General features: G+C 36.0%; 1 protein-coding gene across 1 annotated transcript; it reads left to right on the forward strand.

The window, feature by feature from the left end:
• Window positions 1-9,436: 9,436 nt before the first annotated feature.
• Smp_051810 (elongation of fatty acids protein 1) lies at window positions 9,437-17,033 on the forward strand (the record flags this gene model as incomplete). Its single annotated transcript, XM_018796572.1, has 3 exons — window positions 9,437-9,679; window positions 14,512-14,811; window positions 16,776-17,033. The coding sequence occupies 3 exons, from the start codon at window positions 9,437-9,439 to the stop codon at window positions 17,031-17,033; spliced, it is 801 nt and encodes a 266-aa protein (XP_018651701.1).
• Between the last annotated feature and the right edge of the window lie 8,330 nt (window positions 17,034-25,363).

Genomic DNA, 25,363 nt, shown 5'->3' on the forward strand with positions numbered 1-25,363 from the left:
AAGCTAAACTATGTATCCAGAAGAGATGTATCCAGCCTCTGTGTTTACCTTGATCCATGACTGAATCACGAGATACCTAAACTGGATATCATAAACCTCTTATCCCCCCCCAATTTCTTTAATGTTTGTATTTTCCGTAATCTACACATTCAAATTCCCTAATAACATGAAATTTTTGTCATAATTACCTTGGCAACACCTCTCTCCTTACACTTTATATTCACACAATTTTATTATTATTGCTATTACTACCATTATCTGCATTGAGAAGGTGAAGTTCTCCTACCATGTATATAATTTATACGGCTTATTGTATAATCGTTAAATCGATTATAACTTGAGACTTTACTACTAATCATTCTGACCTTTATTAAATGATCTTTCCAATTTACAAATGACACTATCTTAAAGTGCCTCTAAATGCCCTGGTACGGCCGAGAGTGGGGAGAGTCCACTCTCCCTCTCGAAATGCTCTCACATGGCCACGCGTATATAGCCTCTGCCAGGGAAATCCTACTCACTGCCTTCTCGTGGCGGGGGTGTTGTTTACAAAATTGAGAAGACGAAAAGCGAATGTTCTGCGCTTTAACCTGGTTGGTGGATACGGAAATTTCACCTAGGGGAGTTGGAAAACCCTGATTCCAAACCAATGGTGCACATGGGCTCCAGTATCCTGAAGGAACAAATGAAGTATGAATCAATCGTTGGTCACCGGCTACCATGGGACTGCATCTCCTCAAGATTCTCCACTGCCTTGTGGATCAGATCTTTAGGTCGAAGGCTCGGGTTGTGGCCCCCTAAGAAAACCACCTGCTTCAGTTTGGGCACCTGGACAGTATCACAGCCATCACACAAATGAAATGAGATTTGTGTGGCGCATATATATCTGGTTGCCCCTTTGTACCAATATTTATATATTTAGATAAATAAATAAATACTATCTAAAAGTATTTATATCTTAACACATACAAAAGTTCACCAATTTTTGAAATATAACATTGTCAAATTCATTAATATATGCCTTACTTTGACCTCTGTTAATATCACAGTAATTATGGACTTCAAACTGTAGATCCTGATGATGAAGTTATTGAAAACAATTGTTCACTCAAATATTTTTTTTATTTTTGAATATTCTATAAGGATTTCTAAACTATCAATTAAGACTTTCATCATATCATTCTAAACTATTACTGAATAAACTTTTATTCCGTCATCAAATCTTAATATTGTAATGATTTATTGTAAATTCTATGTGTAGTACAGATAGTACCGTTTATTCTCATTCTGTTTCATAAACATACTTATTAAACTATTTACACATAAATTCATTTAGTATTGTTTGTTTGAATCTTCCCATCAATGTGTTAGGACGAAACGCGCGTCCTGGATTCCACTGCTAGCCACTATCCATCTTAGCTTACAATATTTACACATATTTCGTTTTTCTTTTTTTTCAAATTAATGTTCTTCTGTATACTACAGAACTTATTTAAATTTGTTGAATATTATGTAGACTTTTTCGAAATCTTATGTATAATCCCATTCCTCAGAAAACTCAAAATGGTTTCTTCACAACTGAATTGTTTGTCAATAATAACAATGGATTTCTTCCGGTTCGACTTTCCTACTCAATTTTATCTATTTAGTCTGTTTAACATGACTGGAAAAGTATGATGAGAGTAAAGAGTAACTTAATTAAACAGCAGATTGTGGTAAATATTGTTATTTGAGAATAAATTGTCATTATTTCAGAATTGCTGATAAGTAACTGCTTCTCGTCAGCCTTCGTTACAACCTCAGGACACCAATCTAATCGTGATAAAAGCCATAAATTTCAGTAATCTAACACACCATGAATCATCTAATAGTCCTTGTTCGGTATACAAGTAATTTTTGAACAGTATGATATTCATATTCTTGCATAGTCTAGGAAGATGTTTCATCTGCACATAGGTAATGGAAATATATTTAGCTGGATAACAGTTGAAATAGATCCTTTAGGTTGCTAATATACTACAATAGATAAGCACAGATCCACTCACCATATTCCGGATAAGTAACACAGTAAAAGTTGATACTAAGGGGGTAGGAGCCGGAATTATTTTATCACATAAACCTTCGACTTCTGGTAGAATGTTAAATTTACATCTTAGCTGAACATAAATTGACCTTCTGCTTATGCCGAATGACAAACGCATGTGCTTCTTTGTGGAAATATACTCAGGTAAACATTTCATAAACAATAAACATTTGTTTTTTATTCTCAAATGCAAAGTTATTACTTACGGTACCTTTATAGGCAAATTCAATTTTTTTACGCTTAGTGATATTGTTATTATCCGTTTTACTTAGAATTTGGTTTTCATAGTGTATTATTTTATACACAGGATTTTTGTGGAGTTTATTTTGTTTCTACTGCACTGACTTGGGCTTCTGCCAAGCTGCTTCTTCGGTTTCTAAGTTCTGCTGATTGAAGTGAATGAACTGGATTGGCGTGTGATAGCAAGTCTGAAACTTGACAAAGTGCCTCACTAGACCCTATGCTGACAGTAACAATAATAATAATAATAATTTATTCTCAAATAACATGAGACATGCCAGTTTACAAGAAAGACCGAAATATTACGGATACTACAAGTTACTCAGCTAAGTTCATGTGTCACGAGACACCAATCATAGAAACAGGGGGATAAATTCGGGAACATAAGGATATGACTAATGTTGATGAAACCTAAACACTCAGTGTAAAAGTCGGAGCATTTTTGTTTGGGTTTCAATGCTTTCGTACCTTCGATTACATGTCGAAAATGCTTTGTTGCCAAGTAATCTGCCAACTATTTTCTACCAAAGGTACTATAGCTCGTTTGAGTAGGATTCCATCTCCTTAGGGGAAATGTAAGCGGTTCCTATGTGATATTTATTAACCGATGCAATTCGGCTCCTACTGCCACGTTCGATGCATCGGTTATGATGGCTAATGGCGTTTTGCTCTTTCGTCTAACTGGCATTGCCTTTCCGTTTAGCGCTAACCTGGCGTTCTCAGATGTCTGTGTAGCTTCCGCTGATAGATGGAATGTCCGAACATGTCCTCGCAAGGTGTTCATTTGTGGTTGTAATATTGTTGCACAGTTTCGTATAAATCTCCCATAATAGTCCACTAGCCTTACAAATAGTAGCAGTTTATTTTGTGATTCAAATTACGGATAATCGTGAATAGAAACAATTTCTTCCGGAACTGGCGTGATACCCTGAGAAGTTACCATGTAACCAGGGAACTGCATGGATTCCTTTGCAATCTCACACTTCTCAAGGCTGACAGAGATACTGTGTTCTTGCGGTCTTATAAGCAGTTGTCTTAGATGTTGTAGATGGTCGTCCATCGTCGCACTGGCTACTGACAGGTCATCGGTATACGCATATGTCCCTGGCAAGCCTCTGGTGGTCTGGTCAATGAATTACTGAGAGTTTTGTTCTGCTTCAGGCCATGCGCAAAAAATCATGTGACCCGAATGGGATCGTTACTGCCGTTTTAAGCGTATCTCCTGGTGTGAATGGAATTCGATAATAAGTTCCCACAAGATCAATCTTCGGAAAAAAACAGTGGTACCTTCCATACAATTAGTAAAGTCATGGATGTGTGGTATCGGATATCTATAAGCTATTGTTTGCTTGTTAGGAGCTTGATAGTTTTCACGAGCCCTGATTTCTCCGTTCTTTTCCAGGATCATGTGCAAAAATAACACCTGAGGGTCTCTCGAAGAATTTTTGAAGCCTGGCTTCATTAACTTATCCAACTGCTGCTTTTTGACTTTCAATCTTTTGATGTCCAACCTTTGTGGTCTTGCATTAGCTTATGACCCTTTCTTTACTGTGTCGTTTTGAACAGTGTACTGGAGGTTCTAGTTATTGTACGATATTTTCGTCAGCTCAGCAAATTGTGTTAAATGAGATTTATATGGATCACACTGGCTTTTGGCAACCAATAAATTGGTAAAAATGGAACCAATTATTACTCTTCTTATCGTAATGGTACGGTAACTGTTTATTAGTCGCCTAGTAAACAGGAGTGTTTTTAGGAAATCGCTATGTATTATAGGCACGGGAACATCTGCTATAACAAATTCCCAGCGGAATTAAATACCTCTACCAAAACTTAGCGTCGATTTCCGCATGCTATACGTTTCTATATCCGACTTGTTTGGTGCTTTTGGAATTAGTAAGGCATGTACGTTTCGACTTTCGTCACTTACGGGAGGCACGACTCTAATTTCTGCTCCTGTATCTACTAAGAATTACGGGTCTGTCGTTTGATTCTGCATGTACAACAAACGACTATTTGTATGAGTGATATCAGCTGAAGCAGCATCACCGAAAACCGGCGGGATACCTGCCCTGTTATTCAAATTGACAAAGTGCTCTACTATTTTTAGCTCTGCTGTCATACATCTGGTGATACCAGAATATCTAAGGAGCTAGGCGTCTCCCAGAGAATAACCGGCTTAAAGTGAGAGACCAATGTCGTGACCATTTTTGTAATCTGTCACTCTGTATCAACTTTATCAATCGTCGGCATAAAATACGTATCTCTTTCTGCAGCGCATCGATCCTGTTTGGTTCTCTCTTATATTCTGTCGGCTAATTTCGCAATACAGTCTACATCAATGTCGTCATATCCGGTTATCAGAATCTGTTGTACAGTCAACGGAAGTCGGCGGGGCCACAGTTGATAAAAATAAGTTTCTGTCTAATTCATTCTCTTCCAGTAGACTTTTCATATACTTTTTTGGCTGTGAAGAGTCCTATCTCCCACTTGCACCTGGTCAAGAAGCTGGTCAGTAAATTGATGGATGGTTAAAGAGATGGATTTATTAACAGCTTGGTTAAATGCATCATATGCCCTTTCGTGATCCAATTTGGCTAAAACTTCTCGTATATTATCTGAAAATTCGTCTGGTAGGAGCGTACTTGAGTAGGCGTACTTACCTCGTTTTACCTGCATACGATTGACTGAAGTATACTAAACTAAAGTTGTGGGTGAGTGACCCTAGAAGGCGGTACAGAAAGGTAAGCAGACCCCACTGATGGCATTTGGAGAAGACTGAACTAGTGGCTTTCTGAAATATCGGAGGTGTCAATTGAGGACAGAGTCATAAGTTCCATGTATGTATCCTCGGTGGTGTATCCTGATGGTGCTGTAAAAGGGGAAATAGAAAAGTCAATCAACGGTACAGAGAGCGCTTGTGACTGGGTAATTTGAGTCAGCTGTGGCGAAGCAACTAAAGTACGATTACATGGACTTATTTCCTTTCAGTAACTGTTACCAGATTATTATGCAAGAGTATTAAGATAAGTTAAAGAAAGCAAGCCAATGGCAATATAACGAAGTATAAAGGTCTTCATGAATCAAGATCTAAAAAAACATGAGTTTAAGATTATGTGAATCTGTAAAAAGTACTATGGGAAGAAGTGTTAGGATGCATCTCGGGTATTGCTAGCTCCTGGTTCATAAATTGGGAAGATATCCAAATTTCAGATATTCCTCTCAGATGAGTATAATTAGCATTACTGAGTTCACGCAGCTCATCCATTTTATTCGATAAAGCGTTCATATATAAGCGGTTTATGCTTTCAATTTGAAGCACGTTAGCTTCCCCATTCTGTTTATCCACATGAGTCTTGTGTGAATGGACAGATGACCTAACTACACAGGATTTTCCGAGTTGGTAGACCCTGCCCTTTCCTTTTTCATGGTCTTGGCAGTCGGCAAGTGAAATATTCAGCTTCAACTTCTTTTTGTGCTTGATCCTCGCATTACGTGGCCTATCTGGATGCATATGGATTCTGTCGGCACGAATTGCCTCGAGAGTTGTAGCTGCTATATGGGAGGGTGGGAAGGTTGTCCTCATCAGTCAGGGTCTAGAATCTCTGTCTTCCTTGGCTAGTCTCACCATCTGTTGAGTTAATATGTTTTTGATTTTCTAGGACTGCTTGATGAATTTCTATTCCGAATATCAGAGTTTGTGTAGTCAAAGTTCGTGTTTTCTGGCACAACTTGCACAATGGTATTTCTTTCACGGAAAACCGTCCCGTGAGATTCCTTAGGGATGTTTCGGATGAGATTGCGCTCAGGATACTGAATATTAGGCAGAACCTTTACGTTCCCATCTGATTTCAGTGAGTGACAAGCCAGAAGGACATCCTCTACGTCGGTAGCGTTATTGAGCGTTACATAAAATAGTCATGGGTGATTCCGATGCTTGGGGTCCTCTCCCTGAGCACGCCATGTGACCGAAAAGGCTCTATTTTGAGAACTTTGAGCTTCCTGAATAACTCTTCCCAGGGCATCTTGTCATTTTGTCCTGCAGACTGCGGAAAAGTTCAGGGCTGTCTTTAAGGTTCATGATTATGAGAGAATCATGGTGAACCGTGATTGTTTTCCCAGGTTTTCGGGTACGTTCAGGTTGATAACTATTTTGTTTGATGGTTGAAACGTTTTTCGGATTCCTGTACTCCTTGTTGACCGGTTGAACAGTTGATCTCACTACGATAATTGGAATGTTTTGTTCCTTAGACTGTGACACCCGGTAGTTTTTGAAATTTTTAACGTGGCTAAAACCGCCTAAAGAACTTCTGGGGACCACCGCTGCTTTCAGAAATCCCCAGCTGGGAGACCCAAGTTTTCTGGGGGAATTTAGTATCGTCGATGTTATGATGGTGCTGAGTCCCAGCATTTCCTCACTAGAGTGCCATCGATACTAGCGTTTTCAAAGTCCCTCTTTTTCCTTCACTTCTCACTTTTGTTTGTTTGCCCGCTTGGGACTACCATTTTTCAGGTTCGCTCACAACTTTTTCCGCAGAGCTGTCAAGAGAATTCCCAGTATTAATATTGTACGTGACACATATTCACCTTCGATCCGACTTACCAAGTCTATTCTAAGCAGTTACTGTATGATCTGTTCACGCTTCGTTAGACCATTTGTCACAGTGCTTCCTAGAGTTGACAGCAAAAGGGCATCCGGGTTGCTCGCATGAATTCTTCGTGAAGTGAATTTTTTAATAGATCTTGAAAAAGTCTACTATCATGAAACAAAAATCGGTACACTCAAAAAAGATAAAATGGATAAAAACAGGCTGTACAAAAGGTTAGTATAAACTGAAAATAGTCTTGAAGAACTGAAAAACCGAATAGCATACTATTCAGCTTATAAGCTGAGACAAAACCACAGTCAACTATTAACTTGAGTAAAATTTATAAGGGAACGTAATCTATGAAACTTTAAGTTCAGAACAGATTCTCTAGATCAACAATGGTACTTTCGTTCCGTAAAGTTTGAGGAATTCAAATCACTTCAAGACTAAACTTCCCGTTTATAAAGCCCATACGTTTGACAAAAACTTCAATTCGAACCTCAGTATTCGAGTGGATAACCTGTACAACGTTAATCTACCTCTTTTTTACGTGTTTCATTGACACTCACGTCTCCTTACTGTCATGTAATGCAGCTATCACGACTGCCGTTAAAGTGAACTCGATTTCACAATCCAGGCAGTCTACTTAGCGACCAGTCAGAGTGAAGCGAGAACTATTGTATCCGCTATCTTTGTAAGTAATGGCGGTCGGTTTTCCTCGTCTCATTTTTTCCCGCTATTTCTTATGTGTAGCTACATAATTTCATGTTTCACTGTACTGAAATGCCACCGTTAATGTAATACTCTTGGTGTTGGTGCAAATTTTCTCTGATTCAGCTTTGTTTTTTCGGGTTTTTCTGCTAGTACTCAAGTCACTGTGTTTCTTCAGGAATCCGTTTTATTTTGTACATATTGAAAACTAAGGTTAGCTTTTTTGCTAAAAACTAAAAGTTGCTGTCGCCTGGGACTCTAACTGTCCGCATATTCGTTCTCATTGGAACATTTAAAACTGTCATTCATAATGTTATCCGGAGCAATGAATGAAAATGGTCTCAGGTTTGTTATTTTCTTGATTATTATGGACAACACTACCAATTAATTAGCCAAACTAATACTGGGTGCCAGGCAGTGGTGAATATCAGTAACGTTTTCGAAAAGATGATGAAGCCCAGGCACCAGGCAACTCTGGACCTAGTCAGAGATGCTGTCGATCTATTTCAGAGGCTTTGTTATCAAAAATATGCCATATAACAGTAATAGATGGTTTGAACTCATCACGCCGTTCGTGAAAGCAAGCTTAACATTGAAAAGCTCTGAATCAGCTGCCATTATGTAGTGTATGTTTGTTGTTTTGGCCATAAAGGACACGTTGAAAATCCCTCCACAGCATTTTATTGGACAGGTTCAGATTTGTATAGTAAGGACAGAAGGCCCATGGTCTATCTTATTTTTTTCTGGTATGAGTGTCCAATCTTCTCTTGGATGAGTCAATTGAAGGTGCGGACACCAGAGCTTCGGGCAACAGGTCCCAAGAATTGACGACTCGATGTGAAAATCTGTATGCCACGGGTATTTTATTCGTTCTTGGCTTTTCTACTCTCATGCTATGTCCCTTGAGATGTCCCGCTTTTTCAATTTCAACTATTAGATTGTGTTGAGTATCGAGGTCACTAATAAAGAACGAATCCCTCAAATCTGAGAAAGCACAATCCATCGACAAAAGTTCAAAATGTATTGTCATTTACTCGTTTCTTCCACCTATCTTGTACCTCAACCTTCATTGAGATCATTTGTTGATTACAATTTATGTTCTTCTATCTTCCTTATAGGGACTGATGTCACAGGTATTTGTAGTTTGAAAGCACTTTACCAGCAACATCTATTACATTTGAATCGCACCCATCCAGTGGAATCAAAAGTAAGAAGCGAGGAGCCTGGAAGATACGTTTAACCGGTTGTCAATATATCGAGAAGTAACTGATCTAAACTGGCTAGCGAGAAGTTGAACACAGAGTTCTCACTCGTGATCTGGTGCGGATGAGTGACCGAGTGCCTTCAACTAGGCGAGGCCATTACAACTAATGTAGTCAGCATCCAATGTCATACACTTACAGAGCTAATGATTCTTAGATTTACTTGCCACTACATAGGCATACAAATCCACAAATAGGTGTTATTAGATGACTTGACTACCATCTGTTGAGCATTACCGGATATTTAGAGTTGTATAAAAAGACAAGAAAAGAAAGCAAAGCAATAAATCAGTTTGTCGGACCCCATTGTAAAAGACGTTGAGATTGATCCCTTAAACTTGTGTTTTAATTTGTTACTTCTATCATTGAACATCATCACACAGATTCTTTTCTATCATTTGTTTCTAATCGCTTATTGAAAATGAATGTAGTAGGTGAATATATAGACTGGATGAACAGGATTTTTAAAATAAGCATGGAAAGAGCAGGTATTTATCGATTAAGAAGTGTTTGTATATCATATAGATCCCAGAGTCTCTTCGTTGCTTCTAATGAGTTCAGTTAATAGTTTATTGTTTGTGATCATTGCCTACCTAATATTAGTCTATTATGGATTGGAGTTCATGAAAGGAAGGAATCCTTTCTGTATAAATCGACTCGTTTTTACGTATGATTGGATTATGGTAGTTATGAATGCCTATATGCTATATGAATCCATAGCAGTCGCATTTAATGAAAATTACTCGATGTACTGTCAAAAAGTTGATTACAGCTCAAATCGTAACGCTTTAAGAGTAAGTTCTTGTATTTTTGGGTTTTTTCATCGTTATAGTTTTGTTTGAATCCTGTTCTTAATGCTTTCCTGTCAACAACTTATCTTCTGGCTAAGTAAACACTTACTAATGATTGGTCATGACAACTCCAAAAGGGCTACTGCTTGTTGTACCTGACTTTCCGGTTTATTAGCCAACTAGTACTTATGTGATCCATTATTTCGAGTTTTCGACCCGCAAATTCTGCAACAAGTGTCTTCTATTTAGCTGTAAAATGCCAGTAGATTTCAGATTTTAAAACTAATAGACACTTGGAATGCAATAGTACCGGCTATGAATAAATGTATGAAAACTGTCAAAACATATTGAATACTCAACGTTTGGTAGTACTACTCTTGGAACGTCTTTCAATGAAATGTTTCATAAACCACTGAAATCAGAGATCGAAAGTGATGTAAGAAGATATATCTGAACTATAGGCAGAAGTGTCGTAACGAATAGTACCTAAGATGGCCAGTTGTTGCAGTTGGTGCGTTGCATGGGATATCGTATTTCCTTACTACTATCGGTGCCTTCTGAAATTATTTTGCTGATGCATTTCAGATTTTGTGATGATTTCTCCCTGACGACAGCGAATTTTATGATTTTGAGACGTAGCGTTAAAGAGTTGAACCATAGCAATACTCAAATAGAGAGATAGTCTAAGAGAACCGAATTATTAACAGCATGCAAAGTAATGCTTTAGAACTGAATCGTGTTTCGATACTTGTGGTTAAAAAAATCTATACGTCTATGAATGAGAAATGCTTGATAAAATATTCGGAAAGACACTTGTTTTGGTTGGCTCTTTGGAAAGTCATTCTGATTTATCACCTAGTTATCAAATGATGTGCACGACATTGCTTTTGAAAACAAGTAAATTTAAGGATATGTCTAGTTCCACTCGTAATAATGGTTGCAAAAGTAAATGCTCTAGGTGGAATTTTCTTTCGTTGAATGATGTGCTTTGTCCATAAATGTGTTGAGATCTGGCTACTTTCATTTCTGGGGAATATCACCGGCCTTTATAGAAGACAACTAACGATCGATTGTCAGATCTTTAGATGACGATTCGCTATTCATTGCATTAACTTCTAAAACTTTTTTGCAATAAATTATCTGACAACAAAACTTCATGTCCGATATCGTGTGTAATGAGATTTTAATAAGTGTAAGAGCAACCATTTCGGAAATTCGACGTTCCATCTTGTATTCTTCTGGAATAGAACAATGGTGAATCTAAATAGTCATTTTGGGTTATAAACGTACATTAGTATTCTATCAGCACTGGTTGAAATATTTGAAAAATCTCGATTTTGTGGAGACTCATTTATATCAGTTAACAAATATTTGTGTGTGTACACTTTTGTACGAAGCATTTAAAAGAAATACGTCTATAAAGCGTTCAGCTGACAGCCGATCTTGGTAGATTTTCTTGACCATAGGAGGACAAGCCAGTTTATATGAGGTTACCATTAAATCAAGCCTATATAGACACGGTCTTTAGCGTGAGACTAAATAGAAGTTGATTGGACGACAAGTTTTAAGTTCCAGAAGTTATAAGACGCTCAAAATGTCGTGTCTTCAATGTGGTAAAAATTGTTTTACTTTTTCGCCTCCATCCAAAATTTGCTGGTAAAGCTCATGATAGCTTACTCAACAGTCTATTCAATATTCTCATCTTGTCGAAATAAGACTTTTCGTTGAATCCAGAATTAAATAAATATCATGTATTAAAGTATATGGAGGTTCACAAACTTGAATGGATTTCGATCTCTATTCCATATAACTATTTCAAGAGCTAGGGAATATTTGAAAATGGTGGTACAAGAAAGTACTGATGAAGGCTTAGCACATGAACTTTTACGTTGTAGATTATTTTCATCACTATCCCTTGCGAGCAGACGTGCATAACTTCATCCTATTAAAAAAACTTTTGGCAAATGTGTTAGTTTACACAAAGGGGTCACCCATTAGCTCCGTTATTTAAGCCGTTGGATCCAGGCACCAGTCTGTACCGGGTCACGGATCGAATCCCGGGCACAACATACTTATGCGCCCAAGTGCCCTGGTACGGCCGAGAGTGGGGAGAGTCCGCTCTCCCTCTCCAAATGCTCTCACATGGCCACGCGAATATATAGCATCTGACAGGGAAATCCTACTCGCTGCCTTCTCGTGGCATTATTGTTGTTTACGAAATTGAGAGGACGAAAAGCGAATGTCCGGCGCTTTAACCTGGTTGGTGGACACGGAAATTTCACCTAGGGGAGTTGGAAAACCCTGATTCCAAAACAATGGTGCACATGGGCTCCAGTATCCTGATGGAACAAATGGCGTATGAATCAATCGTTGGTCACCGGCTACCATGGGACTGCATCTCCTCACGATGCTTCGCTGCCTTGTGGATCAGATCTTTAGGTCGAAGGCTCCGGGTGTGGCCGCCTAAGAAAACCACTTGCTTCAGTTTGGGCACCTGTGCAGTATCACAGCCCTCACACAAATCGAATGAGATTTGTGTGGCGCATATATATCTGGTTCCCCTTTGTACTAATATTTATGTGTTTAAATAAAATAAAATAAATAGTTTACACAACATATTCAGAAAGTTTCACATTTAATCCAGACAACGCTAATATAAAAGCTATTTTGTAAGCTTATTAAAGGTCCAGTATATATATATATATATATATATATATATATATATATACTAACTTATAGTGCACATCATCTACTTTCACACAAATATGCAAAGAAATGTTTGTTCTAGTAAGACATTTTCATATGTTATTCCGTTTTCATTGTCGTTGCTTTGGTTACTATTTCAGTAGTATTGACACTAGGCTTCTAAGTAAGTGAACAACTTCGTAAAAAAAAAATAGAAATTTGATTTGTTAAGCAAAACATACTTTTTCTATAAATAAATTAATATATTTGTAATATCCCAATGAGTAGAAAAATTTTTCTACTCTGATAGTGTTCATTTACCTCATAAGCCCATTAGTACCGTTTGTAATTAGTTTTAGTCTTTTATGTCTACACACAATTAAACCGAAATAATTTTCTAATATTTTGAACCTGATCTGGGTTTTTTCAAGAGTTACACAAGGAGTGTTTTGACTAAAGCCAAACGCCTCCTTAGTGTTCCAACCCAAAAGACTAGATCCTTAAACATCCATGACCAGAACAAATTGTCTATTAATTTGTCTTCAATTTAAACAGTTTTGGTGCAATTCAGTGGCCAAGTACAGACTTTTACTTTGAGAAGTCAGTCATCTACAGCGTAGGACCAGGCACATATATGCATCGGCCCAAGTTGCCATACCTCAATAGAGCAACAAGATAAACACCAAATTCATTGAAGTAGTTATTTCAATGGCAGTAATATATTTAAAAAGATTGTATACAAGAATATGATACAAGGAGAAGGGATTAGTTCTTAGAAACACAGGTATAAAGCAATTTTAATCTCACGGTTTGGATGGAGACAAAGAGTGTACACACCTACGTCATCGTGATGGATTCTGAGCTGTGTCACATAGGCTCTAACTACTGCTTACGATAGTCGCACGGACCTCAACCAAGTATTCTACATCTACTAACATGGTTTAGACCAAAAGTTAGTGACTTTTTGAACCGATGCTACGTCTTGGTTTGGTAGCCCCTAACTTCCATCCAACTATCCCCAACACCATGATAATCGGTGGTTGGGCATGCGTAACACATGGCCCAATCTCTTCAGTCGATTAAGATTTACAACCTCATCAACTGGTTTATTACTATCATCCCCTAATACCCTCTGTCTAACCTCACTATTACTTACCCGGTGATCCCAGAAGATGCGAACAGTATTTCCAAGTCATCTGTGGTCAGATATTAGTAACTTACGAATATCTTCTACTCTTAATGACCACGTTTCTCGGCCGTCAAGTGGAACAGAACGAACTGCTGAACAATATACACGTCCCCTAATTGATAGACGGATATCTCGCCTTCGCCATAGGCGACGTGAGTTGGCAAAAGCCAAGTGAGCTTTTTGAATCCGTGCAGAAATTTCATCAGACACCAACCCATTATGGCTGATCAAACTTCCAAGATAAGTGAAGTTGTCGACGCGTTCAACTACTTCAGGGTTTTCCTACTCTCCCAGGTGGATCCTCTGTCTTCACTAACATGGTTAAAACACTGGACATTCGGTTTTCGTCCTCTCAATTTCGTAAACAACACTCCTGCCGCGAGAAGGCAGTGAGTAGGACTTTCCTGGCAGTGTTTTTATGCAAGTGGCCATTTCAGAGCATTTCGAGAAGGAGAGCTGACTCTCCTCACTCTCGAGCGCACCAGGGCATTTGGAGGCATACATACATATACATGTGATCAAATAGTTCTAACTTCAAATTATAGGTGGATAAATATAAGAAAAGAACAACCATTTCTCAAATAACTGCATTTGTAGTAGGGAAATAAAGCCATAATTTGTATACAGAATATTTAAGTGGTCCTATAAATGGCAGTTACTCATCACGTGATAGTAATCTATATAAGAAGAAAAATGTAGGTCAAAAGATATGATTTGTTCTTAGTGACTAAATGGGCATCAAAGTGATAACCGTGAGACTTACCAATCTCGTATTCGATCTGTGTACTTTCAAAAGAGTTGAGACCACAACTAATTATTTATCCAATGCCTTTTGTTTTACTAGTTCTTCAACCAAGATCAGTCTCTTGTGACAAAACTATCTTCATCACTATAAGTTATCGACTAGCTTTGTTTGAAATAAGAAAGTGATATATGAGATTGTTTCTATTTTGTTTCACAGTTAGTTCGAGCTGTTTGGTTATTTCATATATCAAAAGTGATAGAATGTTTAGATACATTCTTTTTTATAATTCGTGGTCGAACACATCTTGTCACATGGTTACATGTCTATCATCATTGCACAATGATTCCGATAACATGGGCTGGAGTGAAATGGGTAGCTGGAGGTGAATTATTTCAACCTGTCGTAGTCAACAGCGCAATTCATGTGATTATGTATAGTTACTATGCATTTGCGGCTCTTGGACCTAAATGGAGAAAATACTTATGGTGGAAACGTTACTTGACAATGCTACAAATGGTTTGTTTATTTTTTTTATTTGTTTGAAAATAAGCTAACATTTGTGTACCACATTTTTTTCTTCGTAATGAACTATTGCTATATCTTATTTTATAACATTTAACCATTTAGAAAATGGGATATCTTATCTGATATGCATGTTCGGCGGACTATACTATATAGTCGAAATTGTACATAAGCACATTTCAAATTGTTGAATGTCAACAGATCGTAGATTTCGTCAGTTTATCCTAGACCATTAATTAAACCCTTAGTAAAATATGTATGTATTGTATTCAAAAAAGTTAATTCAGTATTAATTTAATAACTTTATGTTTGATTACTATCAAATTACAATTTATTTTACAAATATATATATATATATATATATCCAACACTTATTGGTAATCATAAAATGAACAACGAAACTCTAAAGCAGGGAACTAAGAGAAAGAACAAACACTGCAAAGAAAGATGTTTTTTGATCACTTCGAACTGGTTATGTGAGATAAATTTGAACTGAAAACCGTTATTTGTTTAGTCATTTCATCTCAATTTTTCTCAAGGAAACGAAGTTACATGAAATTATTATATAGTCTGTGGATGGATATAAAGAATTTGCATATGTTTCTGCACTTCACTCTTCTTTCCTTTCCTTGAGTTCATTTTTGACAAACAGCACCAACTTTCAGTGTTTAGAAGGAGGTTGAATTTTCATAATATGGATCACCAATTGATCTTTGACAGTTATTGAACAAAAGGAGGTCTAGATGGGACTCTTCTGATCTATAGATCCGTGGCCCCACCACTTTCTGTACGAGTTTGAAGGTTTTCGGTTTGATCTCTTGACGAACCACCACACCATGACAAATTAACTGTCCAGTACCTCCTGGTTTTCCAACTAGCATCAGCTGGTGACGTACGATGCTAGTGTAGTGAACAGAACGCTGGTTGGGGACAATCGAATGTATTTAAGCAAACATTATAGACTATCTCAATAAATTCTGAAAACCATACAATGTACAGTTAATTTGCAAATTAACAACCAATAGTCTCAATCTTCACTGTTTCTTCTCTGATTCCATTGTTCGTGCATTTTCCAACCGATTGCGCTTCGTTTCAGTTCTTCCCTCATCGATCTTCTGCCAAAATACATTCTATGACTGACCAACACCATATACTACTTATATGGATATAAGTTGACCACACCACACTAGTAGTTTTTATTTGATAAACGGTATTCAATGGTAATGTGAACCCATATGAATAATAAACGGTGACATTTATCCTTAGATAACTTGTGCGGTATCATTTGTTTCAATTTGTTGAACAGGCAATATTTACTGTAAATTTTCGCCCATCGACGATTTTTTATTTTCTTAGAAACCGAATCCCATCAGGGGGCCAAAGCTCTGCATTCAGAATGAAGTTCATTCAGTTAAATCGAGTTTAAAGCTCATGGTTGCAATAAAATTTACTTAATGTTGTAGTTCATTGATTTAAATAACTGAAACTTACCTGGTAGATCTTCAGATATAACCGTGTGTTCATCTTAGACAATAATTACAATCCTTATAAAATATATGTGACTTAGCGTCTAGTAAATAAATAAATAAAGATGTAGAGTGCATTTTCGATTCAGATACCAAACCAAATGACTTATAGAATGTATGAACTACAATTCTGAAAAATTCTCACTGTTAGTTAAGTATTTTAATTGTAAAGTTTCCATCGTCTTTTTAGACAATACCATCAAAATACAATCCTATTTTTCATTTTGAGTTATAAATTTTTTTTCCCTTCTCTCCAAATTACGTCCACTGTAGGTTGATAAGTTAAACGTCTGTAACCAATCAAAGCTATTTATTGAATGGGAATTTTCAGTTTTCAATATATATAATTATTTTTATTTCTGTATTTTTTTTTTAGAAAAAAGTAGAGTGATTCCTTTGTACACCTGTTTTCTCTTTTTTATTCTCATATAGATTCAATTTACCTATGGAACTTTTTATTCCTTCATTTCACTTTACAAGCAATGTGGTCTTAACAAATCTGTATATTACTTCAATGTATTTTATCAAGCCACTCTTCTATTACTTTTCTATAATCACTATCATCATGCATATCATAAATCGAAAAAGCAAAATTTATGTAAAGCAGTAAGTATATGTTTATGTGAATGCCTATCGTCGTTTTTTTTCTCTAATATTTTATCTTTACCACTGAATTATTTCTACCGATAGATATTTTGTCCACAAAAACCGAATGTGAATGGGTAAAAATAAATACTGTTAACAATCAGGCTATGTGGTTTAGGTATTCATGTTAACATATATGCATCAGTCCAAGTTGCCATACCTCAACAGAACAACAAGATAAACACCAAATTCATAGAAACAGTTACTTCAATGGCAGTAAATATATTTTAAAAAATTGCATGTAAGCATCAGACACCAACCCATTAAAACTGATCAGACTTCCAAGATAAGTGAAGTTGTCGACGCGTTCGACTACTTTTTAGTGGCCCTTTATCTGACTTCAATTTGATCGTATGAATGAGTGTTATTGAAATATACATATCGCCAATCCTCGTATATAACCATCTGTTTGAATCACGTCAGTGAATAACGGAATTAAATAAGTCAAATACGAGAGTGGATTTCGAATACGTAACTTTCATACAATTGTTGATCCAGACTTAATGAGATATCTCTGTTTCCAGTCTGTCTGCACTTGTTTCTCCTCCCAAATCTTCCTGAATAAAATGTGGAGTGTGTTTGTAGTTGCTTGTATATCTGACCTCAATACTTCAGTTGGTATGTTCTAAGACCCTATCGCTTTCCAACTTTTGATATGTCTGATGCTCATCCTGGTTTTTTTGGTCGTTAGTGACATCCATAGGAAGGTTTGTGTGTTCTGCTACGATGTCCGGGGGCTTCAGTGGGACTGGCCTATTCAAGAGTTCTTCGAAGTATTCTACCCATCTGTTCCTCTGTTCTTGAATTTCAGTGATTATTTTCATCTTATCCTTGACTGGTTTACTATAATTCCCTACCAGTTTCTTCGTCGTGTCATATTATTATCTCATATTTCCTTCTCTTGTAGCTTTTTCCTTTGTTGTTGCCCAATCCTAGTAGAGCTACAGACGGATTCATTACTTATATCACTCAAATGTGATCAGATTTATTATTGATAGATTAACGTTCTTCAGACTGTAAAACAAAAATCTTACAGTTTTGTCAGTAGAAAGTCCAATTATGGATAAACTTACGTTTTTTTAAATAGAAAAACCAGTTTTTATCTTATTTGCTGTTGAATAGGCACAAAGAATTGTATAACTAAAAAAATACTGATAAATATGCACAGGTCGACGTAGGTGGAAAGAAAGGCAGATATATAGATTTGTTCACCATCAAATTGATTCTCATATTTCCTTTAAAGTTACGTCGTATGACTCATTTTTTTGGCAACTAGTCTAATGGATAAGATAAATAAAAAACAATATTGAATACGAGGTCACGTTTTGGCTTTCTACTCTAACGTGTATACACTACTCTAATTATTTAAGATTATACTAATTATTATATTTATAAACAGCGTCCTATAGACTTGTAACAATTTCGAGAAAACGAATTAAACTGAAAAAATGATTATTTTTCCTTAGTATATTTCTCAATAAACGTCCTATTCTGTCATGTTTATCATAAGTCACAATCTTATTAATCTGCATTTGGAAAATAGTGCAAGTTACGAGGTCAAGTGAACAGTACAAATCATAAATGTAAATCACTTCAGTATACTATAGGCTGTATGTATGATATGAAATATCAATCACTTTAAAGGAAGAAATTTCTTTGAAAAAAAATTTTTATTAATTGTAACGTCTTGTCAACTGCAGTTATAAAGTAATTAGACTAGTCTATTTATTTAACCTCTACATATGCCAAATAAATTTTTATTCCTATCATCTTACTTATGATTGGTTGTCATCAGAAATTGTTATCGTCGTATGGATTTTACATTTCTTATGTCTGATTTTTAAGCAATTGTAGCCCTTGACCGTATAACTTGTTGACCTTTGATGTTATTGGTTAGTCAGATAGTTCATTTCTTGACTTCATTGTTGGGCATTTTCCCTGTCGAAATTTTGTATATTGTTGTTCATATTGGTCAATATAAAGGATGAAGTTATATTCACTTGTTGTTGTTTACTTGTATCTTCCAATTGTTATTTTGGACTGCTATTGATCAGTTTCTTGTTGGATGAAGTGTTTTTTGATATTATCTGACTGATGTCATTTTTTGGTGTAAATAGTAACAGTTTATATGACGTTCTAGGAAGTTATTTATTTATTACAACTGCAATTGTTTAATATACAAGAACTGTTAGTGAGTGATTGCTCATTTTCTTAAATACCTGAATTTTATCCCGTTTACAATGGATGCACTTCAGTCATTCGAATCATGTAAGAAGCTTGAAACATCCTTACGAGTTGACTTCATTGACTTAGATCAATTGTGTGTGTGAAGTACTGATAATCTCGCAGTCTTCACATTTCATGTAGTAGTTAGGATAGTGAAAGCAAGTTAAGACTGGTCGGTATTCACATGCATTAGTAGTCTTTAATATTATTACTAACGAGTGAATTTATGGGAGACATCGCGTTTCAGGATCGCACATACATCTCTCTAACTATTTTAAACAAGTGTGAATTGTCACAAGTGCACTAATGACCTAGTACCCAAGATTCGGTTTACAACTGTTAGGTAAGAGATACCATCCTCACTTAACTCACGTATTAGGGAGCTTGGTAGAATCACCAGAGCTCATAAAAAATGCATAGCATCCAGCTATATAAATAAGCCTGTAGTTGGTAACTGAGTTATGTTAAGAAATAAAACTACTAGGTTTAAGGCTTCCTATTCGTTGCACAAACTCTCCTCGCAACTTTTTAAGAACAATAAAGGAAATTTATTTGAAGGAGTTATAAAAGTAAGTAATGATTGATAAAAAGATTCCACTAGCGCTTTACTTTACGACGAACACTCGGTTACACACTTCTATTAAATGTAAATATTTATAGCAAACGGAACTGTGATGGTGAATGAGAAAGTAGTAAACTGTTAGGTTGATTACTGTTACTTAACCTCAATCACAAAGGGAATTGCAAATTATATGGTTTCTGGTTTTCAGAGACTGGAATTCAGTGATTAATATTTGAAGGTGCCCTAAATTAGAATTGATCACAATCTTGTGAAACAACTAACTTGTAGTGTCTAGAATAGATCCTATCGGTATACCAATACATGTCTTCATCTCTCTGCTCACATGCCTATTTCTACTCAATTTTTGTAACTGTTGCATTTTTCTTATGGTGTTATGATGTTTGTTCTCTGGGCTCAGAGAACAAAACTCCATCAAAATCATTCACCTGAGCTACAAATCTCCACTATGGTGTTATGTGGTGTAAACACTAGAACTTAGGTGTTTTCAGACCTCCAAGCTCGAATGTTTAATGAGAAGAGTATCATGTAATATATCACATGGAGCTTCAGTCGTGGGCTTTTTTTTTCTGTGAATAGATCATTACAATACATTTTAACCATTCTGAAGCTATTTTTGTAAATAAATCTTTTTATTATCACACAAATCATAAACACAATTACTAAATAAATAGAAAAATAATTGTAATAATTGTGAATTAAGTTTTCAATTGTTATTTATATTTGAATGAATGTGCTAATTCTATAATATCAACAACTATATCTCAATCTCTAGTTCTTTATTTCATATGAAAAAAGTCTCTACTTTTTTAATTGCCTAGGTTGTTTGCTTATACAAATGTTGTATGGTTAGAGGGAATCAACAGAAAACCTTAATCATAGGTTCAGTGTTAGTTAATACTAGTTAGCAAGAGATATGTACAACTGTGGGGTGGTTGATATTTGGGATTTGATCTATCATCACACAGTATAAGTTTAAAGTGTTACCTCCTTAACTAATTGAGATATTTATATTGATTAGTCATTAAATATCAACTCAATGAAGACAATTGGTGAACGGTTTCTCAAACTTCGTGGATTGGTTGAAGTTAGACATTAACACCGTTGGATGCCGCCTAGCTCAGTGGTCTATCGGTTAAGTGCTCTGGCGCGAGACTGGTAGGTCCTGGGTTCGAATCTCGCGAGTGCGGGATCGTGGATGCGAACTGCTGAAGAGTCCCACGACAGGACGAAATGGCCGTCCAGTGCTTCCAGGTTTTCGATGGTGGTCTAGCTTCAGTTAATTCATGATTTCAACTATGAAAATATTAAGTTAGTAGTTAAAATATTAAATTATCAATTTGAAGTTTTTTAATGGGGTTTTGTTGTCTGAACTGGATGGTTTGGTCGTGTAGTTTTCATCGTTTTTCTAAACGACATCATCAGCATAAACTTCAGGTAAAAGTTGGTTTAAATTTTTTATATAGTTATTTTAGTTGAGAAAACGGAGATGTATTTACAGTTGTAATAAACAAAAGTGACCATTCAAAGCTAAGTAAATGAATGTGTCAATGGTTTCTGTGTTACATAATAATTTTGATTGCACAATAAATAATTATTAGTAGTAAACTAGATTTAATCGTTTTAAGATCCCCATCATATTAAATGAGTAATATTTGAACGAAGAATATTCTTTTCGATAAATTCTCTCTTCAGGTTCTACAACCATATAATCCAAATTATTAATCCGAAAAAATGGCCAGATTAAAGGCAAATTACATCGTTTAAAGCATGTAGATTTAGGATTGTTAAACATAATAAGCAAGGATCGATAGTGGCTAGCAGTGGAATCCAGGACTGTTCATCTTTGCTTATAATGCTTGTGAATTAAGGCTATATCGAGGCGATGCTCACAGTATGCACATATGCCAATAAGAGACTGATCAATTGCAGTCTTAAACATCAATGGGACGATTCGAACAAACAATACCAAGTGAATTTGAACTTCACCCCATTGCACAAGCAAGTGGCTATTAGGACTCAGTACCTGAGTGGATAACGTGATGTTGATATGACTCATATAGAATGCTAACTTGAATCTGCATATATGTTAAGTGAAAATTTATGATCCATTGTCAGAATAAATATGGGTCAGATGGGGTGAGAAAGATAATAGAACAATTACAATTCGATCAAAAGTTTAGTGGAAGACTATATAATGTGATAAGGAGGGATGAATGTGAAGTGAATGAATCATGGGTAGATTAATGATGATGTTTAACCAATAATAGTGATACAAAAATTTGTGAATAAAGATAACATTTGACTACGAAAGGTCTTAAATGCAATAGTCAAATTAGGTCATTCAATGGATAAGAGTACTATTGATTAATTGGCCTTGAGGTTGGCCAGAGGAGAAGCGGTTGAATATTTCTTTTGTACGCATAGTTCTGGTTTCTTCATCCGGATGGCTACTGCTTCAGCCGTTTGAAGGACTTTAGGTCTGACAAGCTTTGGCAAAAATTAATGACCCTATACAACATAATTGAAAAGGATTAGTTTATACTGGCACTATGACCAGTTTGCACTAAATTGGCCAATATCGAGCTGTTCACTTTCTTCACCAAACCTTTGTTTAGCCACGCTGGGAGGTGTTCGTGAGCACGAAAATGTAAATTCCTAGAACTTCGACTAATGTAACTGGCGAGACTATAATTTATGGGTGACCATTGAACGAATCTTAAGTGACCTTGAGAAATGTTAGCCAATCAGTAAACAGTCAGCATAGAGTAAAAATATGTTATACAAAACCAAAGAATTGAAGTGGATACCTAAAATAACTCATAATGTTATTGAATAAGAAGAAGAGAATTCAGCGAAGAAAATTTTCTTTTCGACGAAATCATTTACTTAAGCTGTACATTCGTATATATAGTGATATGGAAAATATATGTCTATAGGAGGCTAGAAAATATTGCATTATAAATGGATTCGACAATAAATAACAAATGAGGTGGCGTACTAATCAAGGGGTAAGGAAGAAAATAATTTATGGGTCAGATAATAGTTCAAATGACAGATATGAAGAAAAGCGACAAACACAAAGGTCATAATAATAATCTAATCTGAGTAATAATCAAGAAAACTTGTATAAGGTAATAATAATAACTGATTAGAGTTTAAATGTAAAATAGTAATTTAAAAAAAACAAAAAAACGATAATAATCAGATAAAAGTACGGAAAAAAAACCAAAAAACGTACCCAATGAGGGAATTAGGGTCAAGGAAGGGTAAGAGGTTGGACAAATCGTTTCTGCACGCAAAGTTCAGGCTTGAATTCATGGATTGCCAATGCCTCAGCAGTGCATAAAATATTGATTCGACCTCCCTTTGATCCGGTTCCTTTAACTCTACAGATTATTTTAAAAGACGTGTCTTTTGGAGCAATGTGTCCACAATTGATCAAATGCTCTTGTATCGAACTGGTTATCTTTTTACATTCACCTTTTAGGAGCCAAGCTGGATAGTGTTCAGAGATACGTTTGGAAAGCGATCGCTTTGTGCGGCCTATATAACGTGCTCCACATGAGCAAGTAAATTTATAAATACACATCGATGTGGCCCAAAGCGAAAGTTTATCCTTAACACACCCCCGAATGGTAGGCCGGCTAGAGAAAACGATTCGGAGCTTGGCTGTGTAGAAAGTTTTATTCAACGTTTTTGAAATCCGTTTATTCAGGATTTCAGCAGCCGTGTCTCCCTTGAATTCCATATTCATAAACAAGGTTTCCTTCTGCACTGTCAAAGTTATTTCTTGCTGACGTCCAGATGTTAAGTTGCAATCAACGAACCTCGGTGGATAACCGTTTTTGATGAGGGTCTGTCGAAGATGAAGTAATTCTTCATTTATTGTGTCACTAGAACAGATTCGCTTAATCCTAGATGATAAAGAGTGAATTAAGTTCCTCTTTCGACTCAGGGAACCCAACTAGGAAATTCGTGTATTGTCCATTCCAAGTGGGTTTTCTATAGCATAGATCTTTGTAAATAACCATTTCAGGCAATCTTTTGCAAATGGACATCAAGAAGAATGGAATTCGTGGTTCGATTCTGCCTCTAAGGTGAATTGAATTGAAGGGTGACAGTTATTGAAAATATTTAATATTTCATTGTGGTCCATGTTATCATCACAAATAATGAAGGTATCATCCATATATCTCTTATATAAATGAAATTTCTCGATTATTGGACGAAGTGCTGAATTTTCTAGATTGGCCATGAAACAGTCAGCCAAAAGAGGACCCAATGGAGAGCCCATTGCAACTCCATCTGTTTGTCTATAGAAACCATCATTAAATTTAAATTGCACATTGAGCGTGCATCGTAGGAGTAGTTCTTTAAGATAGTGTTTTGGGATACATATCTCCAGATTATTATTTTCAATATAGTCACATAAAAAACAAATGGTTTCTGTGAGAGGAACATTTGTAAACAACGACGTGACATCTAATGAGAGCATTTCCTTACCCATTACGTTGATATTTCTGATTGAGTCGACAAATTCAAAGGAATCAAGAGCATTGTATTTGTTGATATGATTTTTAACAGGTTGTAAAATGTCAACTAACCACTTAGCAATAGAGTGATATGGAGAGTTGTTCATATCAAGTATTGGACGTAAAGGGACATTATTCTTATGAACTTTTGGGAGTCCATATAGTCTAGGTACGACAGAACCCGATGGTTTGAGATGTTCAAAGAGGTCACAATTGATAATGAACTCATCTTTCATCTTCTTTAGGATTTTAATTAGAATCTGTTCGGTTTTTTCAGTTGTGTCATTTAGGACGGTTTCTTTAGAGAATTTGACCGGATCAGATAGTATCGAAGATATTTTGGAAATATAGTCAGGGCGATCCATAAGTACAATTCCTGCACCCTTGTCTGGGCGACATAACACTAAGTCATGATTTTTCCAAAGATCAGATAATTGAGATTTATGCTTTTTTGTGAGTAAGCGACTAACTGTAGGGATTTTATTTACATATTGATTACAACAGTCTACAAGAGTTGTTTTGAAATGCTCAAAATCTTTATTAGATACTGGAATAAGGTCATTTGTTTGACGGATAAGACTTTCAAACTGGATTTTAGCGTTCAATTCATTAATGTTAGTAGACGTACTACAAAATTTAGGACCAAGGGATAATGCTTGTAGCTGAATAGTCGATAATGTTATGCTTGAATAATTGAAAACATATTTCTCTGGCGATTCGGGAAAAGAAGCTTGAGTCTCCGTCTGTTTTAAACTTTTCATTAATTTCAAAGTCACATCTTCCGTACGATTTTTGCTAACAGTATCAATGTAATCCTTAAATTTGAAACGATCTTCTGACAAATCAAATAACGTGTGTGAACGTAATGAAATATTCCGTTCCAATTCTGGGATTCTAGACTTAATTTCATCGACATAATTCAAAGTAAGGCGTTTCAAAGACCGATGATTTGGATGAATATGGTTACGGCGTAATGATTTGAAAAATGGTCTTGGATATTCACGTTTGTCTATACAGCCTCTCAGAAAATTGAT

Source organism: Schistosoma mansoni, chromosome 4 (assembly GCF_000237925.1).
Source record: "Schistosoma mansoni strain Puerto Rico chromosome 4, complete genome".
NCBI lineage: Eukaryota > Metazoa > Platyhelminthes > Trematoda > Strigeidida > Schistosomatidae > Schistosoma > Schistosoma mansoni.